The sequence below is a fragment of the Syngnathoides biaculeatus genome, chromosome 9 (genome assembly GCF_019802595.1).
Source record: "Syngnathoides biaculeatus isolate LvHL_M chromosome 9, ASM1980259v1, whole genome shotgun sequence".
NCBI lineage: Eukaryota > Metazoa > Chordata > Actinopteri > Syngnathiformes > Syngnathidae > Syngnathoides > Syngnathoides biaculeatus.
In genome coordinates this window covers 26659081-26682555 of record NC_084648.1, presented here as the reverse complement: position 1 = coordinate 26682555, position 23475 = coordinate 26659081, and the positions used below count along the sequence as shown (strand labels likewise).

General features: G+C 40.7%; 1 protein-coding gene across 7 annotated transcripts in view; it reads right to left on the bottom strand.

The window, feature by feature from the left end:
- Nucleotides 1–22664, bottom strand: part of LOC133505970 (ras and Rab interactor 2-like) — a 55395-nt gene extending 32731 nt beyond the window's left edge. For 3 of the 7 annotated variants that reach the window (XM_061829572.1, XM_061829577.1, XM_061829578.1), the window contains exons 1-6: nucleotides 21081–22664; nucleotides 9429–9575; nucleotides 2988–3082; nucleotides 1939–2149; nucleotides 1745–1859; nucleotides 708–780 (exon numbers count right to left, since the gene is read on the bottom strand). In XM_061829572.1, coding sequence (XP_061685556.1) covers nucleotides 708–780; nucleotides 1745–1859; nucleotides 1939–2149; nucleotides 2988–3082; nucleotides 9429–9497 — 563 coding nt within the window. In that variant the 5' untranslated portion in view covers nucleotides 9498–9575; nucleotides 21081–22664. Of the gene's footprint in view, nucleotides 1–707; nucleotides 781–1744; nucleotides 1860–1938; nucleotides 2150–2987; nucleotides 3083–9428; nucleotides 9576–21080 lie in introns of those variants that run through there. The other 4 variants (XM_061829573.1, XM_061829579.1, XM_061829574.1 and 1 more) reach the window with 4 other exon arrangements.
- Nucleotides 22665–23475: the final 811 nt, after the last annotated feature.

Genomic DNA, 23475 nt, shown 5'->3' with positions numbered 1-23475 from the left:
GGTGAATCAAAAAGCATCATGGGTAAAGATTGATGTCCCTGTAAGCCAGTGGGATGCCACGAACATGTTCCGGCAATAACCAATGGGAGAGCAGCTCCATTGCGCCACACAAACCAAGATACAGGACATTTATGTTTGGTGGAATTTGAGGAATCCAGCGCCCATTTTTTTCCTTCCATTTCCTGAATTTCCTGAAGTTTTCATTTCTAGAGATATAAGTAGAGTAAGAAGTGGAGGTACCACTGTACTATATTTTCAATCATTTTCTCAAATCTCAGTAAGACTATTATGTTTTGATTGTCCTGTTACATGAATTTTGAATTCATATCTTCAGCTATATGGCTGTGATTGGCTGGAAACCAGTTCAGGGTGTACCCCTCCTTCCTGAAGGTAGTCAGGATAGGCTCCAGGACTCCCACGACCCTTGTGAAGATAAGCAGCTCAGAAAAGCGAGCATGCTGCAATGTCAATTGAGGTCTATCCAAGAACACCACTCAGCCAACACGTTCACTTATTCCATGGTTCTATTGTTATATTGATTGATGTTCATTGATATTAATACAGTATTGTACATTTTTGCAATCTATATCTAGTGCCATTCAAATTGATGTATTAATTCAAACAGTATTTTTATCAACTGATCCATCCACCAATAGTATTGCATCATATGAACAAAGACATCAAAAAGAGAAATTGTTGTTACAAACCTGCTTATGCAGTAGAAAGCCACCAAACGGAAAAGATCTGCAAAGCTTATTCCTGATCCATCAAGAGAAAATGCTGTAACCAAACATGGAAATATGTGTTTTTTATAAAGACAACATTGAATTTAATGCACAATTTTTTAAAACAATATAATCCTAAAATAGTACATTACAATAATATAACATCACTGATTTAGCTGCCACACAATAATGGTGTGAATGCCTGAATATGTACTCCGTGATTAGCTGCCAACCAGTCTAGGGTGTAGTCTGTCTTTTGGCTGAGGGAAACTTGGATAATAGACTATAGCTTCTCACGACACTTCGCAGAATAGGTTGTACAGAAAAAGATATTGTAGAAATCATCCAATCAACTGAGCGGCCGAGCAGCGGAACCGCTCACAGCTGTGACGCTCACGGCCGTGTATGAAAGTATTCCTACATCTTCCTGATCAACCGATACTGCTATTTCTTCATCAGATGAGGATAAATCCGAGAAATCAGCGCTGGGCATAAATGGTGTCCCATGTAGTCGAGCCTTTGTTGCGGCACGTAACACGTTACATTACCCAGTGACTGCAGCTCTTGTTAAAAAGACAAATTGACCATATTTGTTATATTCTCTATAGTATAAGGCACGATGTACATATTTTAGATAGATCAGTTTTATGATTTATTTCTTTTAACTCTTTTTTTTTTTTTTACTTTTAACTCTCTTATAGCACTGCAAGTCTGAGAGGAATGGTATTTTAAGTATGTTGTATGTTATATATGTATATCTGACAATAAATCTACTTGAACTTGAATGTGCGTGTGAATGGTTGTTTAATGTTGTGCATGTGCCCTGTGAATACTGGCAGCCAGTTCAGGGTGTACCCCGCCTCTCACATGAATATAGCTGTGATAGCTCCAGCATGCCTGCAACTGTAGTGAGGATAAGTGGCTCAGTTAATGGATGGATGGGCTATGGTCATATTCCAGTTTGTCATCATGCGTTTCACTAAAGCAGATCACATAAATAAAAAATACAAGAAACTTACTATACTGGCTCTCTCTGACAGGGAAGTGACTAATGGAGCTTCTGGACCGATCCCCGTACAGGCGCACAGAGAGGACCTTCTTTTGGAGAGTGATAGACTTCCTTACCAAAAAAACCTGCAACCCCATACCAGGGACAATTAGATATTTTAGGAAAATAACATAAATCTTGAATATTCAAGCTCATGATCCTCACCCCTGGGGGTTGTCGAAGTAGAATGCGTGTGGCCTCCAATTCACTGACTGTCAGCAGCAGCCACACAGGATGGGTTTGAGTCAGTCTCTCCAACACACTCATTCTCCTCCGTAATGAGTCATATCCATAATCCCTTTCACACCTGATCCTGCCATGTTGGGAGAGCTCTGGGTAAACGCCACTCACTTCACCCCCCACCTCACTCTCTGACCTGGTAAAAATGAAATGGAAAAAAATATTTTGCACTTCCTCCAGATGCTGGTGTTAAAAAAAAAAAAAAAATCATAATACCGTAAATAAGCAGGGTGCCACTGTGTCAACCCGAAGTGGAATGCAATACCGTTCAGGTTTAGAAAATTTTCAGAATGATTGAGATTTCGTTACGAAAGAATGTATGGGTTTTTCATGTAATCTGATCAATAACTGTCAAGACTGGTAAATTAATGTACTGTAATATAGCATTTTTCTCATGCTGCCCAAGTTTTATATGTCTACCATGTTGCAACAGCCACACTTAAATTCTTATTTTCTAAAACTTAGTGATGATTTCACATTTTAGGCATTTATAATACAGGTAATCTTTATAGACAGAACAAATGGTGGTGGCCCATTGATATATACTTCTTGCATGAATAATAGTTATGACATACAATAAACAGCTTCATAAAATCATGTAAGTTGGACAATTCAAATTTTATATTCACACACTGCAGATACAAGCACATAAATGACCCTAACTACCATACTAATTAAACCCAGTACACTCTTGTCTTTATATAATTGTGAGAACAATAAAGATATGCAATAGTTCCGACACCTTCATTCATGTTCAGTGTTCAGTCATAGTTTGAAAATGTTTGAAGAATATTCCTTTTTTCTGAGAAACAATTATGACCTTTTGCTGGATAACAACTGCAAAAAAAAAATCAAATACTCATACAGTACCAGTAAGAGTAATTGATTTTCAAAAAGAAATTCAGTGGGCTATGTCTTCACCATTAGCTATCAAATTATATGAAAATGACCCATATGCAAAACAAAGCTCATACACTTGTATGTCCACTGGGTCCTGGTCCACTGTGGGAGAGGTGTGAACCATCTCCTTCTGCAACTCCCCAATCTCCAGCGCAAAGGCATCAATCAGCTGCAAGGATAAAGAATGAGAAGCTTTGACAGATGGGTGCCAGAAGGGAGGGATGAGGATGGGCAAGAGCAGTAAATGAAGCCAGAAAAAAAATCTCTAGAAACAGAGACTGGTCAGGCTCAGAACAACGGAAATTGTTTGTCAGCCTTCCTGCGTGTTTGTCTAATTTCTGACAGGCAGGAAACACAACATAATATATCCCCCACACCTCCATCCAAAGTATGAGAAAACACCTTGTTTTCCATTCAGTTTTTTACTGTTCCGATGATTGTCTGGGCTTATTTTATTTTTGTTTCTCACCAGGTCCATGACTGCCTTTCTACATTTTTGCATCTTGTTCAGTATTTATTGTTGTGCTTGTCTTGTTATGCTTGCATCATCATTTGCACTTAATCCAGTCTCTAGTTCACAGACATGTTCGCATTCCCTTTAAATGACATTTTTCCAATTCTATACAGAATGTCTCTGGTGAGTGTTTATTTGGTTCCACCTCCCTCTTTTGGAGAGGCAGGAAGTAATGTGGGAGCAAGTAAGTACAAGTATATTCTTACTGAAGATTTTTTTAAGGATTTTTATTTTTCAGATGAATTTTTCGATTTACATCCTACATTTAAAAACACATTTGTATTTACATTTCAATTCTTTACTACTATTCAAAATAAGATGGTTTCTACACGGTATAAAAAGTTGTAAATAGAGGGATTATAAATCAACCACATTAAGATTTTAAATAAACCTAATTTCTTTATTTTAAGTCTCTTCAGCCCTCTCCGATGTTTACATTTTAGCTCCTGTCTATTACATCGATATATCGCGGTTGCACTGGACTTTTTCCACCTGGATGCAGTACGGCATGTCCTACCTGGATGTAGTGGCACATGTCCTGCAGCTAATCATATTGCGGTGGGGCATGTTCTGCCTAGAACTCAATAAAAATACTCCCATCAGAGGTCCGATCAAGGCGTCAAGGAGATTACCCAAAGAGTGAGGAAGGACAAATGTATGGAGAAATGAAAGGTTCTCTCCTCAATTTTGTCATTTCATTTCATACTGTTAAAGATGTCGTGTGCCAGAAATGAATTGTCTTTGTCGTTGAATTATCACAATCTACGCTCATGCTCAATTAGAGCTTTATGTTTCAAGTGGAATTAAATACTGTACACTAACCAGGGTGTTGTGGCACATGAGTGGGTCATGAGAGATCATCTGTTGTGCAACAGAGAAGCATCCCAGTTTACTTAATTCTTCAGAATATGAATTATTTAGTCCAAATTATATAATTTTGGTGGCACGGTGGTGCTGATGTAAAGCGTTGGCCTCACAGTTCTGAGCAACCGAGTTCAATCCCAGCCGCGCCTGTGTGGAGTTTGCATGTTCTCCACGTGCCTGCATGGGTTTTCTCCGGCCACTCTAGTGAGGATAAGTAGAACCGAAGATGACTAAATTAATTAATTGGACTGTCATGTTTTTCAAAAGGCGGCACGGTGGATAAGCTGGAAAGTGTTGGCCTCAGAGTTCTGAGGTCACGGGTTCAATCGTGGATCCGACTGTGTGGAGTTTACACATTCTCCCCGTGCCTTCATGGGTTTTCTCACTCTGGTTTCCTCCCACATCCCAAAAACATTAATTGGAAACTCTAAATTACCCATAGATGTGATTGTGAGTGTGACTGTTGTCTGTATCAATGTGCCCTGCGATTAGCTGGCAACCAGTTCAGGGTGTACCCAGCATGACAGCTGGGATCAACCCTTGTGAGGATAAGTGGCAAAAGAAAATGGATGAAAACAGACTCAGCAAAATATGCATATTTAAACTGAAATACTCAACAATGAAAAAATATATATACTAAAACTACAACTATGAACTATTTAAAGGGGAAATCCAGTGGTTTGCATTAACAATGTATCCAATAGGTCATGTAATATGTACTCTATTTTGACAATGTGATGTTAAATCCTGTCTCATTTAATAGTGTTTGAGAAGATTTTTATCCACAATTATGAATTTTCAGGGGCGCGTGCCATTTTCGCAAGTCACATGACCTACGTGCGCGGATGTGACGTGTACCGTGCCGCGACAAAGGCTCGATTACATGAGACACCATTTGTGCCTAGCGCTGACTTCTCAGATTTATCGTCATCTGATGAAGAAATAGCAGTATCGGTTGATCGGGAAGATGGAAGAATACTTCCATACACAGCCGTGAGCGGCTTGGCCGCTCAGTTGACCCAGTGGATTTCCCCTTTTAAAAGTCACTGATCAAGGCGTTAAATGACTTCCACAAAGGAAACACGACTGTTTCCTAAATTATAACTTCTCTGTGGCGGCTCCTCGATCCTCGCTTCTCACAGTTTTAAGACATCTGAGATCCTTGATAATATGGTGACGTGAAAACTTTTTGCAGTCCAAGTGTCGATGAGCCAGTTCTGTTGCAATTCACAGAAAGGCAGCCCTTGGTTAAACTTGGATTTTAGGGTCTTAAAAGGTGAAGGGGGGTATAAGAAAGTAACAACTTCAACGAACTTCAGACAGGGAGCATTAAAAACAACTGCGACAGTTTCGGTGAAGTAACCAGCACCTTATTTTACAGAATTGTTGACAAGCATGATTTATGGAAAACGCAGTGAGCCGTTTGTCAACCTGAAAACCACAAAATTCTGGCTTTCAGGCTGGGACAGATGAGGGCTGATGCCACTCTTCCATGTGTACAGCATCACTAAATACACCAATAATCGTGAATGAAATGTAAAAGGCATAGTTTTCATAGCTTGTCTGTTCTCTTGCCTCTATTTTCCCGAACATTTTTGGATTCGTGATATCACCTTGAGCAACTGAGGAAATTCCAACTGCTTTCGGCTGACAAAATACAGTACATGACACATTTTAACCAATAGAGTGCAGTATTCTTCAATACTTTTCTCCAACAGGTCACTCAGTACAGGCTTCCCAAAACCCCTCCCTGGTCCTTCCAGAATCCACCCTGTTCATGCCTCAAGACTTCCCCCTAGGTTTGTCAGGTCAAAAGAAAACTATTGTATAGTATAAATAAGATCCTGTGCAGTGGAGTGAATGTGGTGGAATGCAAACACAATTAATTTCACTTACACAAGCAAAAACAAGAACCACTCAAATATATGTATTCTGTTTCTGTCTGATCTGGGTAAATAGGAACAACACAATAAACTTGTAGGAGGCGCTGGGTTTACTTTCCTTGTCTATGTTAGGTTAGGACACATGAAGGACAAATGAGAAATTAAGGAAAACTAGGTGATAATACAGAACTGGTCCGACAGGCTTTTAAAGAAGGCCCAAGGTATAAAGGCTCCACTGTTGTAATAGTTGGGTCTCTGCACTTCCTGTCAACCCATCAAGTGTGAAATTCAAGTATGAAATTAAATAACTAAGTTGTCAGCTGCCTATTTCTGAATTAATGTCTGAGTGAGCTGTTGTGAATTGTGGCCCACTGTAACTTAGGGGCTAATTTCATAATAACCACCCTCCACAGAGATTCTTTGCCTAAGACTTGGAAGCTCGGTTGGGTGACAAAATAACACCTTACAGCTACGGTTGGAAGACACCGTCTGACTTAATGTGCAGAGCTGGAGTGAGTTTTGTTGGATACACAGATGAGCGTTAGTTAAGATGAGTGACACGTACTTGACGGCAGAGTGAAATTGTCAATGCGTTGGGGGTTTATAATTGTATGATTAATATTATTTTTTATAATACAGTATTCCTCTATAGGCAACACTCGGTCCTGGGCAATTCATGCTCAGCTTGGATACAGTTGACAAAGTTTAGTTCCTTTCTCCAAATGTGACTGTTCTGATCCATGGGACACTTCTTGGCACCAACATGTTCAGAAGAGGTGGGCCTCTGCCCAGTAGTACTGGTAGGACTCCAGGACTAATTACTATATCACAGGGGTGTGAACTTGAGTCATGAATTCAATTACTTTTGACTTGACTTCCCAGGATGTTAAAACACCAACAAATCGTGACTTAGACTTGAAGCCACTGACTTGAAATTACTTGCTACTTTGACCAAAGCACAGGAAAAGAAAACACTACTTCAAAGTCTTTCAGTATCTACTGATCTATGTCGAACCAACTGATTTATTCTAAGAAAATATTATGAGAATCAACAAATGCTGATGATCTGATGAATCTAAATATTAGCTCAACATTCTTTTCCTTGTCGTCGCCTCTTTTTGACATAAGATTTTACATAGTGGCCCCTTAGTTTTCTGACTGATACCACAGTTTGATAAAACTGTACCTTGATAACAAGATGATAAACTTGTATTCCTCTTCTTTTGAAAAATAGTCACAATGATACCAATGATACTGCAATGTAGTTATATCTGCTTTTGAATCTGCCCCACGAGAAATGAGAAACATGAAACACAGTTTCCTACAAAATTCACAGAGTGTATAGTATTATTAAAACTACTGTTGATTAGCTAAAAGAAGAAACATTAATGTTATATTATTAAGTGAACAGGCAGCACGGTGGATCAGCTGGTAAAGCATTGGCCTCACAGTTCTGAGGTCCCAGGTTCAATCCCGGACCCGCCTGTGTGAAGTTTGCATGTTCTCCCCGTGCCTGTGTGGGTTTTCTCTGGGCACTCCAGTTTCCTCCCACATCTCAAAAACATCAAGCATTAATTGGACACTCTAAATTGCCCCTAGGTGTTATTGTGAGTCTGGCTGTTTGTCTCTATGTGCCCTGCCATTGGCTGGCAGCCAGTTCAGGGTGTAGCCTGCCTCCTGCCCATTGGAAGCTGGGATATATATATATATATATACAGTAGGTAAAATTACTACTCAAATTGCAGCACTTGCGACTGCAGAAGAAAGATGTCTTTGTGGCTTCCAAAGCAAAAACTTGTTCCCACCTCTGCTATATCAAATTATGTTTGATAAATAAAATGGATGTGACAGTTTTTCGGGACCTGATAAAATGTCGCTGTTGTGGTGAGCTCACAGCGACTTGGATGGCTGTGTCATTCGCCACGAGTGGGTTTTTGGGACGCCGCCCAATACTCCACAGCCTTGCTCCATGTGCCACACATAGAAACACACAACAGAGAGACTTACTGTAAGTCTCCAGCACCTTCAGCAGACATAACCACACAGTCCTGCAGCTCAAGGGCAGGGAACTCCATATCTGAGACCATGATCCTTCATTGGAAAAGGATGGCGTGCCATCTCTAGGTTAGGGATGAGATCGTGCACCAAGTGGAGGAGTTCAAGTATGTTCGGTTCTAACAAGTGTGGGAAGAATGGAGTGGGAGGTCGACAGGCAGATTTATGCAATGTCTCTAGTTTTGCGGGCTCTGTATCAGTCCACTGTGGTAAAGAAGCAGCTAAGTCAATGGGCAAACCTCTCAATTTATCGGTCGACCTAAGTTCCTTACAGTCACGTGATCTGGGTCGTTACTTTAAGAACAAAATCCTCGATACAAGCGGCCCCAATGAGATTCGGTCATTTGGGAGGGTCTCGAAGTCAAGCCAATGCATCCCAAAAACATGCGTTCATTGGAGACTCTAAATTGCCCCAAAGTGTGATTGAGAGTGTGACTATTGTCTGTCTCCATGTGCCCTGCAATTGGCTGGCAACCAGTTCAGGGTGTACCCCCTCTCCTGTCCAATGACACCTGGGATTGACTCCATCACTCCTGCGACCATTGTGAGGATAAGCGGCTCAGAAAATGGATGGATGGATATGGGGTTGTAAAAATGTCTGGGAGAAGAAGTGACTTCTACTGTCAATTCCTATGTAATGAAGGGATTGCAAATTCATCCATCCATTTTCTTTGCCACTTACCATCACAAGGGTTACAGGAGGGCTGGAGCCTATCCCAGCTGTTAACGGGCAGGAGGCAGGGTAAATGATAAACTAGTTGCCAGCCAATCGCAGAGCACATAGAGACAAACAGCCATAATCAAATGTTGCATATTTTTGGGATGTCGGAGGAAACCAGAGTGCCCGGAGAAAACCCATGCAGGCACGGGAGAACATGCAAACTCCACACAGGTGGGTCCGGGATCGAACCCAGGACCATAGAACTGTGAGGCCAACGCTTTCCAGCTGAGTCATCGTGGGGATTGCAAATTATTTTATAAAAATCATTGCAATTTGAATTCATTTTAAAAATATACATTTAAATTTAACATTGAAGTGGCGACTAAAAAATGTAGATATTACAGAATACATTCTGGCATGGAATGTATTTGTTTTGTGGTTTTTGTTTTTTTATATACATGAGTCTTCTGAGTTCCACAGCTATAAAAGATCCTTGGACAAATCCTCAGTGAGTCATTCCCTGCCATGCAGTCCTTACCTTTAAAAAGCTGCCGCTCCTAATCATCGGGCCATTTTGAGGTTTGTCGCTTGACGTGTTCGTGTCCATTTTGTCTTCCCGTTGATGTGGACACAGTCGTCTTCTTGTCTGTGTATTTACATCTACGGCAATGAGCGGAACAGAGCTCTGTTGGTCAAACACACAGTAGTCCACATACTTCAGCTATGGTACAGAGGGAAGAATTTTATTATACAGTTTTAAAAGAGTCAGTCTGAGTTTGCCTTTTTCCTCAACTCCCTCTAATTACTCCCCTCATTCTTCTTTCACTTCACCACCGCCACCCTTTTTGCCTTGGCATCGAATTCATTGCTTTACTTCTTATTCAAGTATTCTCACGCTCACTCTCATAGTTAGTCTTTGTCATGCACATTTTATTTCTTACTTCAAAATTAGAGTTTATTTTTTTTTGGCCTCATATTTACAATTGTTTGTTTTTTCACTTTAGCAAGCAACACTTCCTGCACAGCTGTTTTTCTTCAGTCTTCTTAGCTAAATTTATGGCTTTTGCCAAGACCAAAACCCTTTCAAATAACACTTCACATATTTCTGAACTTCTCAATTTTCCCAAATGAGACGAATCAGTTTGAACTCATTTTTTTTTCTGACTGATCGTAGCTTTAATAAGATAGACTTTCAGGATAATGTGTATGCAGGAATTTTCCTGGTGTACTCTGAAGGAGGTTACCGACTGTAAGGTAGTGGTGGGGGAGACTGTAGCTCGACAGTATAGGATGGTGGTGTGTAAGATGACTCTGGTTGCGGGTAGGAAAACTAAGAAGACAAAGGTAGAGCAGAGAATCAGGTGGTGGAAGTTGAGAAAGGAAGAATGTTGTGTGGCCTTTCAGAAAGAGGTGAGACAGGCTCTAGATGGACAGGAAGAGCTTCCAGAAGACTGGAATACTACTGCCAAGGTATTCACAGAGGTAGGCAGCAGATAACTTGGGGTGTCTTCTGGTAGGAAAGAGGAGAAGTAAACTTGGTGTTGGAACCCCAAAATACAGGAAGTCATCCAAACAAAGAGATTAGCGAAGAAGTGGACCATGGAGAGGACTGAGGAGAGGCGAAAGGAGTACATTGTGATGCATCGTAGAGCAAAGGCAGATGTGGCGAAGGCTAAACAAGAGGCATATGACAACATGTACACCAGGTTAGATACCAAAGAAGGAGAAAATGATTTCTACAGGTTGGCCAGACAAAGGGATAGAGATGGGAAGGATGTGCAGCAAGTAAAGGTGATTAAGGATAGCAATGGAAATATGTTGACTGGTGCCGGTCATGTGCTAAGTAGATAGAAAGAGTACTTTGAGAAGTTAATGAATGAGTTAAATGGGAGAGAAGGTAGAGAAGAAGAGCAAAGCGTGAAAGACCGGGAAGTGGCAATGATTTGTAAGGGGGAAGTTAAAAAGGCACTGAAGAGAATGAAAAATGGAAAGACAGTTGGTCCTGATGACATACCAGTGAAGGTATGGAAGCAATTTGGTGAGGTGGCTGTGGAGTTTTTGACCAATTTATTCAATAGAATACTAGTGTGAGATAAGATGCCAGAAGAATGGAGGAAAAGTGTCCTAGTCCCCATTTTTAAGAACAAAGGTGATATTCAGAACTGTGGAAACTACAGAGGAATGATGAGCCACGCAATGAAGTTATGGGAAAGAGTAGTGGAGGCTAGACTCAGGACAGAAGCAAGTATCTGGGAGTAACAGTATGGTTTCAGGCCTAGAAAGAGTACTACAGAAGCAATATTTGCCTTAAGCATGCTCGTGAAAAAATACAGAGAAGGTCAGAAGGAGCTACATTGTGTTTTTGTAGACCTAGAGAAAACCCATGACAGAGTACCGAGAGAAGAACTGTGGTACTGCATTTGCAAGTCTGGTGTGGTGGAAAAATATGTTAGAATAGTACAGGACATGTATGAGGGCAGCAGAACAGCGGTGAGATGTGCCGGAGGTGTGTCAGACGAATTTAAGGTGGAGCTGGGACTGCATCAGGGATCCGCGCTGAGCCCCTTCCTGTTTGCGGTAGTAATGGATAGGCTGACAAACGAGGTTGGACTGGAATCCCCTTGGACCATGAGGCTCGTAAATGATATTGTGATCTGCAGGAACAATTAGAAATATGGAGGCACGCACTAGAAAGGAGAGGAATGAAGATTAGCCGAAGTAAAACAGAGTATATGTGCATGAATGAGAGGGGTGGTGGGGAAGTGTGAAGCTCCAGGGAGAAGAAATAGCAAGGATGGACGACTTAAAATACTTGGGGTCAATGATACAGAGCAATGGAGAGTGTGGTAAGGAAGTGAAGAAACAGGTCTAAGCCGGGGTGGAACAGTTGGCGGAAGGTGTCTGATGTTCTATGTAACATAAGAGTCTCCGCTAGGATGAAGGGCAAAGTTTATAAAACAGTGGTGAGGCTGTCCATGATGTACGGATTAGAGACGCTGGCTGTGAAGAAACAACAGAAAGCAGAATTTGAGGTAACAGAAATGAAGATGTTGAGATTCTCGCTCGGCATGAGCAGGTTGGATAGGATTAGAAATGAGCTCCTTAGAGGGACACCCAGAGTTGGATGTTTTGGAGACAAGGTTAGAGAGAGCAGACTTGGACATGTTCAGAGGCGAGAGAATGAGTATATTGGTAGAAGGGTGCTGAGGATGGAGCTGCCAGGCAAAAGAGTGAGAGGAAGACCAAAGAAAAGGTTGATGGATGTTGTAAGGGAGGACATGAGGACAGTGGGTGTTAGAGAGGAGGATGCACGAGATAGGCTTGGATGGAAAAAGATGACACGCTGCGGCGACCCATCACAGGACAAGCCAAAAGAAAAACAAGAAGAAGAAGAAGAATAGTTTGCAGTGAAAACACATCATCTTATGCATAAGTGGTCCCACATTTCAGTTGAGACTCTCAGACATATTTGAAGGGAATGGAACCTTTTGTTTTTATAGTTGGTACCAAATCCTGTCACTGATGGTGTAGTGGTACACATGCCTGACTTTGGTGCAGGGAGTGTGGGATCCATTCCCGCTCAGTGATAGTGTTGATATCTGCCCCGTGACTGACTAGCCACCAGTTCAGGGCGTAGTCTGCCTTTTGCCTGAAACTAGCTCGGATAGGCTCCAGCTTTCCCATGACCCTTGTGAAGATAAGGGGCTTGGATAATTGATGGATGAATGGTACCAAATACTGGCAGGATTATCTATGACACCAGGCATGGCCTAGGTAATCACTTAACTCTGCATAGGGGAAGAAGTAATGCACTGAAAAGAAGGACAGTGTATCAAGTGCTTCCATACTTCAACCACTCTGCTAAAAATGTTTCTATAGAAATTCTATAGAATTCCGTAGAATTTGTTTCGAACAACTTATTCCATAGAACTCTGGCTGTGACTTTCTATAGAATTTTTATAGAACAAAATGTTTCTGTAGAAGTTCTATACAAAGGTTTCAAGAACAGAAAGTGGCACAGTGCTTGGTCTCAAATTTCTATCGAATTTGTACATAAAATAATTTCTGAAGAGCAATTTTCAAGCAACATCAGCGTTAATAAACATGCTGAAGTTGCATTATGAAAAATGAAATGAAAAACAGTCTGGTTTGTTTTAATGACTCAATTTTCATGTAGGATGGCAATGTTATGTCTATGTTCTCAGTCTTTAGAGAACAAAGTTCTATAGAACAATTTCTTGAGAACAGTTCTATAGAACTTGTGTCATAAAGTTCTATACCATTTCTATAGAAGATTTCTAAAGAATTTCTATAGAACATTTCTAAAGAATTTCTATAGAACTTGGGTCCTAAAGTTCTATAGAATTTCTATAGAATGTTTCTAGAGAAATTTTTAGCAGGGCATCTTCCCCCTTGTCGGCTTCCAGTGGTTAAAACACTCACCTTAAATGGACTGAACAAAGTGTCAATGGAAAAGGAATAATGTTTGATTCTGTTTAACTTGTAAACAGATGTATTTTGTGATCATATGTTGATCTAGTTGAATAGACGTCGAAATGATAGTAGAAGAATAAGTTATTAGGATGTTCGCTGATTTTTCTTATTTTAGTTTTTTCATCTTCTGTTTCCACTTATTTGTTTATTTAGGGAATGTTTATCTGCAGGAATGTACTCATTTTCTTTTTGACTTTGTAAATAATGTTGTTTCACTCGTTTACAATTTCTGTGAAAAAAGTTTCTATCATGGTCAAAACTAATGGGGATCCCGTTTTAAACAAACAGTTGCCATTCATGAAAATAAGGCCCAACAAGTCATTGAGATACTGTATGTATTTTGATTCCCCTGGAGACCACTAATGTGTTTTCCCCACAAAGCCCAAAAGCCATTTTAAGAGACCCCTGCAGCTTATTACAACTCAAATACAGTATACCAGCTATAGAACAACGATACTGTATCTTCCACTCCACATTTTTCAAAAAGTGGAGGAAAGTACTGACAAAATACCTGACAAATGCAGTACAATAGTTAAAAATATATACTGGTATTCCAAAATTATGAGTAAGTTTGGTGTATAAAGGCATCAGGTTTAAACCACCCTGACTTGCCCTTTTTACTTTTTTATGGTTGTGTGTTTATATGTATTGCCATCCTCTCGCCTGTTTTCCACCCCACACCACCTCTTTTTCTTTAGGCAGGTTGAACTCATTAGGTCAGTCCTTCCTTCCTGGCAGAGACATCTCAGCAGATACGCACGTGACTCACAGAGGAAGACCATTCCCCATAACCCCCCCCCCAACCCCTCCACCACCAACACCACCACCACCACCATGGCTGAAGGAAAGGAAGGAATGTATGTGTCTTGGTTCACCAACGTGAAGCAGGAACTTAGCAACATGAAAATGTTAGTAAACACTCAATGTCATCAAGGTAACAAGACAAATAGCATAGGTGACCTCCATGCTCCGATGTGTATTACCTGTCAAGACATTGCACAATCACAAACAAGAATTTTGTTTTGCTACCTGGCTAAAGCTTCTCCATTGTGACAACTGACTTTTTTGTTCTTCTTTTTTTTCTGAACTTTGGACGTCTTTACCTCCCAGCTACAAAACAACAACTAGGGATTGGAAGAACATTCATTCCTGTAGAGGAATGGACTGGTGGGCAGTTGTTAGCTGCATAAAGACACCTGTCCACCCCATACAATCAGTAAGACTTGTTACATGCCCAAGACCAAAGAGCTGTCCAAAGACACCAGAGATAATATTGTACAACTCCACACGGCTTCAAAGGGCTACGGAGAAATTGCCAAGCAACTTGGTGAAAAAAGATTCAATGTTGGAGAAATCATTAGAAAATGGAAGAAGCTAAACATGACGGTCAATCTCAATCGGAGTGGAGCCCCATGCAAGATATCACCTCGTGGGGTCTCAATGATCCTTAGAAAAGTGAGGAATCAACCCAGGACTCCTCCTTCAACCAGCACATGTCAAGGCCTCTCTTAACTTTGCCAATGACCATTTGGATGATACAGAGTTGCCATGGGAGAAAGTTCTGTGGTCAGATGAGACCAAATGGAACTTTTTGGTCATAATTCCACTAACCGTCTTTAGAGGAAGATGAATGATGACTTCCATCCCAAGATCACCATCCCCACTGTGAAGCATGGGGGTGGTAGCATCATGCTTTGGGGGTGTTTTTCTGCACAGGAGATAGGACGACTGTGCTGTGTTAAGGAGAGGATGACCGCGGCCATGTATTGTGAGATTTTGGGGAACAACCTCTTTCCCTCAGTCAGAGCATTGAAGATTGGTCATGGCTGGGTCTTTCAACATGACAATGAGCCGAAGCACAGAGCCAGGAAAACCAAGGAGTGGCTCTGTAAGAAGCATATCAAGGTTCTGGCGTGGCCTAGCCAGTCTCCAGACCTAAATCCAATAGAAAATCTTTGGAGAGAGCTGAAACTGCATGTTTCTCAGCGACAGCCAAGAAACCTGTCTGATCTAGAGAACACTGTGTGGAGGAGTGGGCCAAAATCCCCCCTGCAGTATATGCAAACCTGGTGAACAACTACAGGAAACGTTTGACCTCTGTAATTGCAAACAAAGGCTACTGTACCAAATATTAACATTGTTTTTCTCAGGTGTTCAAACACTTATTTGCAGCTGTATCACACAAATAAATCGTTTAAAAAGCATACATTGTGATTTCTGGATTTTTCTTTTTAGATTAACTCTCTCACAGTGGACATGCACCTACGATGAAAATTTCAGATCCCTCCATGATTTCTAACTGGGAGAACTTGCGATATAGCAGGGTTTTCAAATACTTATTTTCTTCACTGTATGTTAGGGTTAGGGTATCAATTTTCTTAGCCGCTTATCCTTACAAGAGTTGTGGTACTGTTGGAGTCTATCCTAGCTGTCATCAGGCAGGAGGCAGGGTACACCCCGAACAGGTCGCCAAGCCAATCGCAGGGCAGATATCAACATCGTCACTGAGGGGGAATCAATCCCACACTGCCCACACCAAAGTCAGGAATGTGTTCCATTACACCATAACTGACTTTATATCTCTTATATATATTTTTCAATTGACCATATCAATGATGAAAAAACGTTTTGAAATTATTTTGCTTAGTCTCATTCTTTTAAATAATTAAAAAAAGTGGCATTTGAACAAGGATCTGTAGACTTTTTATAGCCACACGTAGCAGGGTCCCAATATTTATTGCTTTCCCATGTACAATGAAACAGGACACTTCACTCCCTTTATACATATTTTACTGTGCTCCACTATCAACACACTGAAAGGAGGAGTTCATGAAATAGTGTGGTAACTTTAATCTCAAGTCAACACTGATTATTTTTGTTGTTGTTCAGAGAATTAAAGTTTAGAAGATAAAGAAAAAAAAATCATGACATACACATGGATGTTTGGTTAAATTATTTATGTGTATGTATACCGACATGGGAGAAAGCAAAGGTAAAATAGGAATATGACAGAAAATAAAGAATTGTAAAACACATCTGCCCAAATGGCAAAGTAATCATCGCTCTAGGACCGCTGTGTGAGTGACCACAGAGTAAAAACTGGGTCAGCGGTTCTGCATGAATTCAGTTGAAGGGATTGGCCCATGTTGTTTTGGTTAGGAAGGAAACCGTTTTTTTTTTTTTTTTTTAAATGTAGAGGAATTTGACTGCTTTATTCCTTCAAGAACAAGAAGGACAGCATGTTAGCATTCCTACAATCAACACCATGAAAATTTGGTGGTTTGTATGTTATATCCACATTGCCCCAATGGTGACAGACTGCACCCCCAAAAATCATCCACTGCCGTTAGACATTTTTTAATTAGAAAAAAATATTCTTTCGACATTAAAAATTATACATTCCACTGTCATATGACAGCATTCATGTATGCATTTTCTTTACAAATGCTAATCTTTCTTTTCATTAATAAAGGTTCAAATTTTTTTTTTGTGAGATCACTATTATATGAATTGACAATATTAGAAACCGATGTCGTGACACACATTTTAGGAACACATCCTACACTAGCCTTATGTCACAAATGTCATGTGATCAAATCGGAAACCAGCTTCCTGTCTGCAAAGGAGTGACTGATATAACTATGGGCTGATGACCCAAACTTTCCAGAATATTGTTTTCTTTTTGGAATGTGGGAGGAAACCGGAGTGCCCGGAGAAAACCCATGCAGGCACAGGGGGAACATGCAAACTCCACACAGGCAGGGCCTCAGTCCTCAGAACTGTGGGGCAAACGCTCTACCAGTTGATCCACTGTGCCACAGGAGGGGGGGGGGGGAGAGAGAGAGAGAGAGAGAGACAGAGAGAGAGAGAGAGAGAGAGAGAGAGAGAGAGAGCAAGAGAGAGAGGAGCCTGCATTGGTTTTCTCCGGCAAAAGCCCTTGAAGCAAGACTTACTCTCGTCAATAATACCGTTTAACTTACAGGTGTCAAACTCAAGGCAAGAGGGCCAGATCCGGGCTGTAAAATGATTTTATGTGGCCCACGAAGGCAAATTATGTGCGTCAACATCCATGATTATTGTTAAAATCTGTAGCAAAATTTCAAATTGTCATATCATAAATGATAACGTCAAGATATTGCAACCATTTAGTATTACCATACATAAAAAAATAGTAGAAAATCCCTTCCCTTGATTTCGGAATGTAAAACTAGTTTATAAATGTCATGTATAATATGATGAGGTGATTAAAGATTTTTATGGTTTCACAGTCATAACGGTCCTCTGATGGAAACAGTAACTGCAATGTGGCCCGTGACAAAAAATAATTTTACAGCTCTGGTATACCTAGAAGGAGTTCCTTAATGGAGAAGCTTCACAAATAAAAATCTAAAATCATTCATCATGTCATGAATTTTGGATAAAGTGGTCTTTACTATTAGCAACATTTGGCTATTTGCCTTTGAAGACTCATTTATATATTGGCTAGATGCATTATACAATTTGCCTTAAAGGAGGACTTTGTTGAAAAAATAGGAATGGGAGCACACATAAAGTTAGTAGATGAGGATTCTGTGTTTCTTTTAATGCCAAAATTATGCACAGATTTCACATAGAAACATCTCTGATTTGGAAAAGTATTATCAAAATTTCTCTATCCCTCAGACATTCCAATGACCCCGGCTGGAAAACTGACAGCCAATCAGGGTTTGCCACGTTTGCAGTGATTCCTGTTCTGACCCCTCAACACCCCATTGCTCGTGGATATGTTTCACGGAACGGAGAACGTCCACTATCTTGCATTTTGTGGCAGATTTTTGTGAAAAATAATTACAAACAAACAAAACAAAAATAACAATGTACAATGTTCAAGTCGATACTTTTGAGCCAGAATACACACAAGCAGGACTTGACACGTTAGAGAGGGGGCATGGCGCTGACGACGAACAATAACAACAGTCGCAATATATGGACCGCAGAGATTTTCCAGACAGGCTTGCTTCAAAAGACAATTTACGTATTGTAACAATCATGACATGGTGTTTGATGAGTTTGACGTTTCGATGTGTTTGATGCGTATGAGGAGCATTCGGGAGTGAGTGGTCATGGAGCAGCAGCTAACGTTCTAAACAGCTCTCTGTCTGAATTCCTTAGAACACGAACATTACTTTGGCGATGAGGAGTAAACGGAATCGTGTGCGGTGTCAAAGGAAAAGTGGAACAAGGAGGAAATACGGACAAAGATGAACTATCAAGATGCTACAACTAACGATTAAGAAGCTAAAGCTAATGACTTTTCACTTAACGGCTAAGAAGCTAAGGCTAATGACGTTTGATGTTTATGATGGTCCGATGTGTTTGATGCTTTTCTGAGGAGTTGCTTTAGATGTAGAGAATATACAGTGTATATCCCATCTTGTGTGGTGAATAGCATTCAAAAAAGGTTCCCTGAAGAAGGTGGTGTTTATGAAGGCTATCACGATGCCCTATAATGATAATGTAGTAACGTGAAGGCTAATACCCTGTTAGATCTGTTTGTACCCTCATACACTCGTGACTGAAGTTTATTTAGAATGAACCAACTTTTACATACATGCAATTGATGTCCAAACAATACTGGCTTTGTAGCACATACATGACTTCCGTACTTTGCTGGTATGGTGCAAAACAAGTACACAGGGAACATAATGACATTCATTTTAGAGGCCAACATTCAACACTTCTTTAACCACATTACTACTTCAGAAATAATTTGACACATCATCTGGACTGCATTTTTCTTTTCAAAATTTGAAATTGAAATTGAAAAAAAAAGCGAAATAAAGTCTGTGTTGGAAAAAACTCGAGATGTCACAATCACATTATTGTGATACAAGAAAGAAAAGAGTACTAAAAGCTAGTTCCATTATTTACTGATTTTTGTCAGTGAACCGGGACAAATGTTTTTGCACAACAAGGTCCTTTTCTGGTCGCTCCGTTGATGCAATGTACTGCGGGATATTCTGAGACAGACAGATGCTATGCCATCGGCGTCACGGGTCGGGGCAAAGGACATTTCTTCTGGGTCTGGCTGTGAAAGCTGGCACATAACCAGATTTTGCTTGGATTTCAAAAATGTTCTCTATTTAATTTTTCTTTCAATTAATGTCCAAAATATATGTAATAATCATGTTACTTCAGATTGGAGGGTTTATTGTACATATTAAGTGACAGTCACCATGAACGGGATCACAGCTCAGAGTTTCACTCTCCAAAGAGGAACCAGACATGGTGACAACTTTCACCAATGCTATTTGCAATCTTCATCAAACCACTAGTATTAAAGTTTGCTTGTCAGTGACAGATTACAAAAGCAATTTGTACGCAGATATCAGTTTTTTATTTAAAGAAACCTATGTCATCTGTTCAAGTCATCCGTTTCTGAGCTACTTATCGTCATGAAGGGCACAGAAGTGCTGAGCCAATCACAGTGGTCATCGGGCAGGCGGCAGGGTACACCCTGAACTGGTTGTCAGCCAATCGTAGGGGACACGGAGACAGACAATATTCGCTCTCAAAATCACACCCAGAAGTAATTTAGAGTCTCCAACTAATGCATATTTTTGGGATGTGAGAGGAAATCGGAGTGGCTGGAGAAAACCACGCAGGCACGGGGAGAACATTCAAACTCCACATAGGCAGGGCTGGGATTTGAATCCCCGTCCTCAGAACTATGAGGCTAACACTCTACACTTGTGTCACTGTGCCACCCTCTTCAAATCATTTTCAATGAAAAAAAAATTCACAATTTTCAAACTATCACCTGGACAAAATCAACAACAATTCCAATAAATCAAATTTCAGATGACCCCATTTCTATAGGAACCATTAAGTATTTATGTATGAATGTTTTGCCAAAACTCAGAGCTAACCAACTTAAATTACATACCACTTCTGGAAAAAAAAATATCATCTGACCTAAAATGCTGGAATAAGTAGCCTCTAAATCTACTGAGAAGAATAATTACAGTAAAAATTCTAACTTTACCTCAAATAAATAATTTATTCTCAATGATTGCATTGAGGACCACAAAATCCCCGATCTTCCCTCCTTTCCGCCAAACAGGGGACACCAGGTTGTCCTCAGCCTGTCCAGTTACTGGCTACACTGTGGGCCCTGTGGCTTGGTGAGGTTGGGGTTTTGCACTCCTTGAGGTTGGCTGGGGGGATGGCATTGGGGCCCTTCAGCCACCTTTGTTTTTATTGGCTCTGTCTTTTTTGACTCATCCACCGGGCCACTTTTGGTGGGCTCCTGGGCCCAAACCCTCGTTTCAATTGGTGGGGTGGATTAGGGTCCTCACCCTGCGTGGTGCGCACTCACAATCCCACTTTAAAACAACCAGTAAATTAAATATTTGACAACTACTGTAATTAATGCAAACTGCCATTACTAAGTTGACATATTTGCAGGTTTACTCTCAAAATTGGAAATACATTTCAGCGTAAGAGCAGTCTCAATTCAACTCCATTTTTGAAAAAAGAAAATAAAATTTGACATGACATATCAACTGTGAAATAAGTGCTCATTCACCGGATGTCGTAGACTCCAAATATTACATCATCAGGAAATAGATACTTTTTAGCTTTATCCTAGTGAATATGTTGCAAAATAGTTTGACTGCTAACAGGCTTTAATGTATTTGACAAAAGTGGTACTTACCTTTACAAAGGGTCTTCAAACGTCACTTTGCCACATTCCACAGTCCAAAAGTTTGATCGGGACCTCCTTCTGTCGAGTAGCTCTTCGGACTTCACCAGAAGTGTTTACACACGCACTTGCATAATTTCCAGCAGACGTCCTCATTTTATTTGGCCACAATAAAAGTAACAGCAACTTGTTTGTGTTGCATGATGATTCATGGCTGTGACGTTTGTCGCGTTAGTCGAACAGCAACCAAATGTGATGTTTCTGTCGTGCATCCTTCACTTTTCATTCCCTAAATATTTTTTTCCCGATCTACTTTTTGTGCTCTTCTGCCCTCTAGTGTTGGAAAACGCTAAACCCACACTAAATGTATTTGGAGAGTATTCATTTGGGTTTGACAGCAAAAGACGCATATGAGACAACCATCAACAGTTCATCTTATATTTGAAAGGTATACATAGTCATATTTGCATTTGAATGCCCAACTTCGGGGACAGCATTGTTTGTATCAAAACATCAGATTTTTAGGTGGCACATTGTCACAGCTGGAGAGCGTCGGCCGCACAGTTCTGAGGACCCGGGTCGAAATCCTCGCCCCGCCTTGTGTGGAGTTTTCATTTTCTCGCTGTGCCTGCGTGGGTTTTCCCCGAGCACTCTGGTTTCCTCCCACATCCCCTAACATGCATTAATTGGACACACTAAATTGCCCCTAAGTGTGAGTGTGAGCGCAGCTGTTGTTTGTCTCCATGTACCCTGCGATTGGCTGGCAACCAATTTAGGGTGTACCCCGCCTCCTGCCTGATGACAGCTGGGATTGGCTCCAGCACTTCCACGACCCTCATGCGGATAAGCGGCTCAGAAAATGGATGGATGAATGCACGTGGCATCTTTATCTTCTCTTGAATCTATTATCATGTGCAAGGAGGTTTCATGTTAATTTTTGCCACCAAATAGTGTACCGGTCCATAAACATTTTGTTAATCAGTCAATGAAGGGAGGTTTACGTTGTTGTTGCGTAGTTGATGTGTACGTTGTCACTGATGGTGGAGTGGGATGTATGACTGACTTTGGTGTGGACAGAGTGGGATCAATTTCTGCTCAGTGATGGTGTTGATATGTACCCGGGACAATCTGGCGACCAGTCAGGGTGGAGTCTGCCTTTTCCCTAAAATTAAGATAAATGGCTTGGAAGATGGATGGATGGGTGTAAAAGCTCCTGCACCTACATCATAAAATCACGTGACTTGTGTTTACATTTAGAAGGTGAAAATATACGACAGTACGTGGAAAAATTAGATAAACTCGGCATAGAGGACCCGTATTTAATGCTGAAGTCGATATTTTCTCCCAAAAGAAATTTGAATGCTAATTTGCTTCCCTGTTTTAGGCAAGTTGATATCCACATGTATCTGGTAAATAAGTTGCCGAAATTTATTAAAAAAAAAAAAAAAAAGAGTTTGAAAGCATTCAAAATATCTGGACGCATACAAATACTTCATCGCTGGATGGGGCAGAGACGTCATTTCCTTTATAATTCAAAGAAATAAGTCTCACCTTGTGATGGCAAAGGTAAGATGCAACTTGCAATACTATATTTTGTAATCCATAACTTGCATAAATCAGGTAATTAGCACAACAAATGTACAGTGAAGAAAATAAGTATTTGAACTCCCTGCTATATTGCAAGTTCTCCCACTTAGAAATCATGGAGGGGTCTGAAATTTTCATCGTAGGTGCATGTCCACTGTGAGAGATAATCTAAAAAGAAAAATCCAGAAATCACAATGTATAATTTTTTTAATAATTTATTTGTGTCATACAGCTGAAAATGAGTATTTTAACACCTGAGAAAAGTAATCTTAATATTCAGTATGCATGTATGTATGATTTTTTTAATGATTTGTGTGATACAGGTGCAGATAAGTATTTGAACACCTCTCTATCAGCTAGAATTCTGACCCTCAAAGACCTGTTAGTCGGCCTTTAAAAGTCCACCACCACTCCATGTATTATCCTGACTCAGATGCACCTGTGTGAGGTCGTTAGCGGCATAAAGAAACCTGTTCACCCCATACAATCAGTACGACTCAAACTTGTAACATGACCAAGCCCAAACAGCTCTCCAAAGACACTGGAGAAAAAAATAGTTTTGCTGTTGAAGCAGTGATTGGAATTGCAGACCAATTGCGGACCGATCGCCAACAGAGCAAGAACGGGGAGTGACCGCGGACCGGTCGTCACTGGTACTCAAGGTCACGGACGAGAAGCGGCTGTGGAGACGTCGCCACCAAAAGGACAGCAACGTGAGGGGGCATCGGGTCGGTCCCCACTGCCACGTGAGCTTGCAGTAGATTCGTTGAAACAGCAATGTGGGCGTGGCGTGGTGGCGAATCCGTTTCCAGGGCAATGT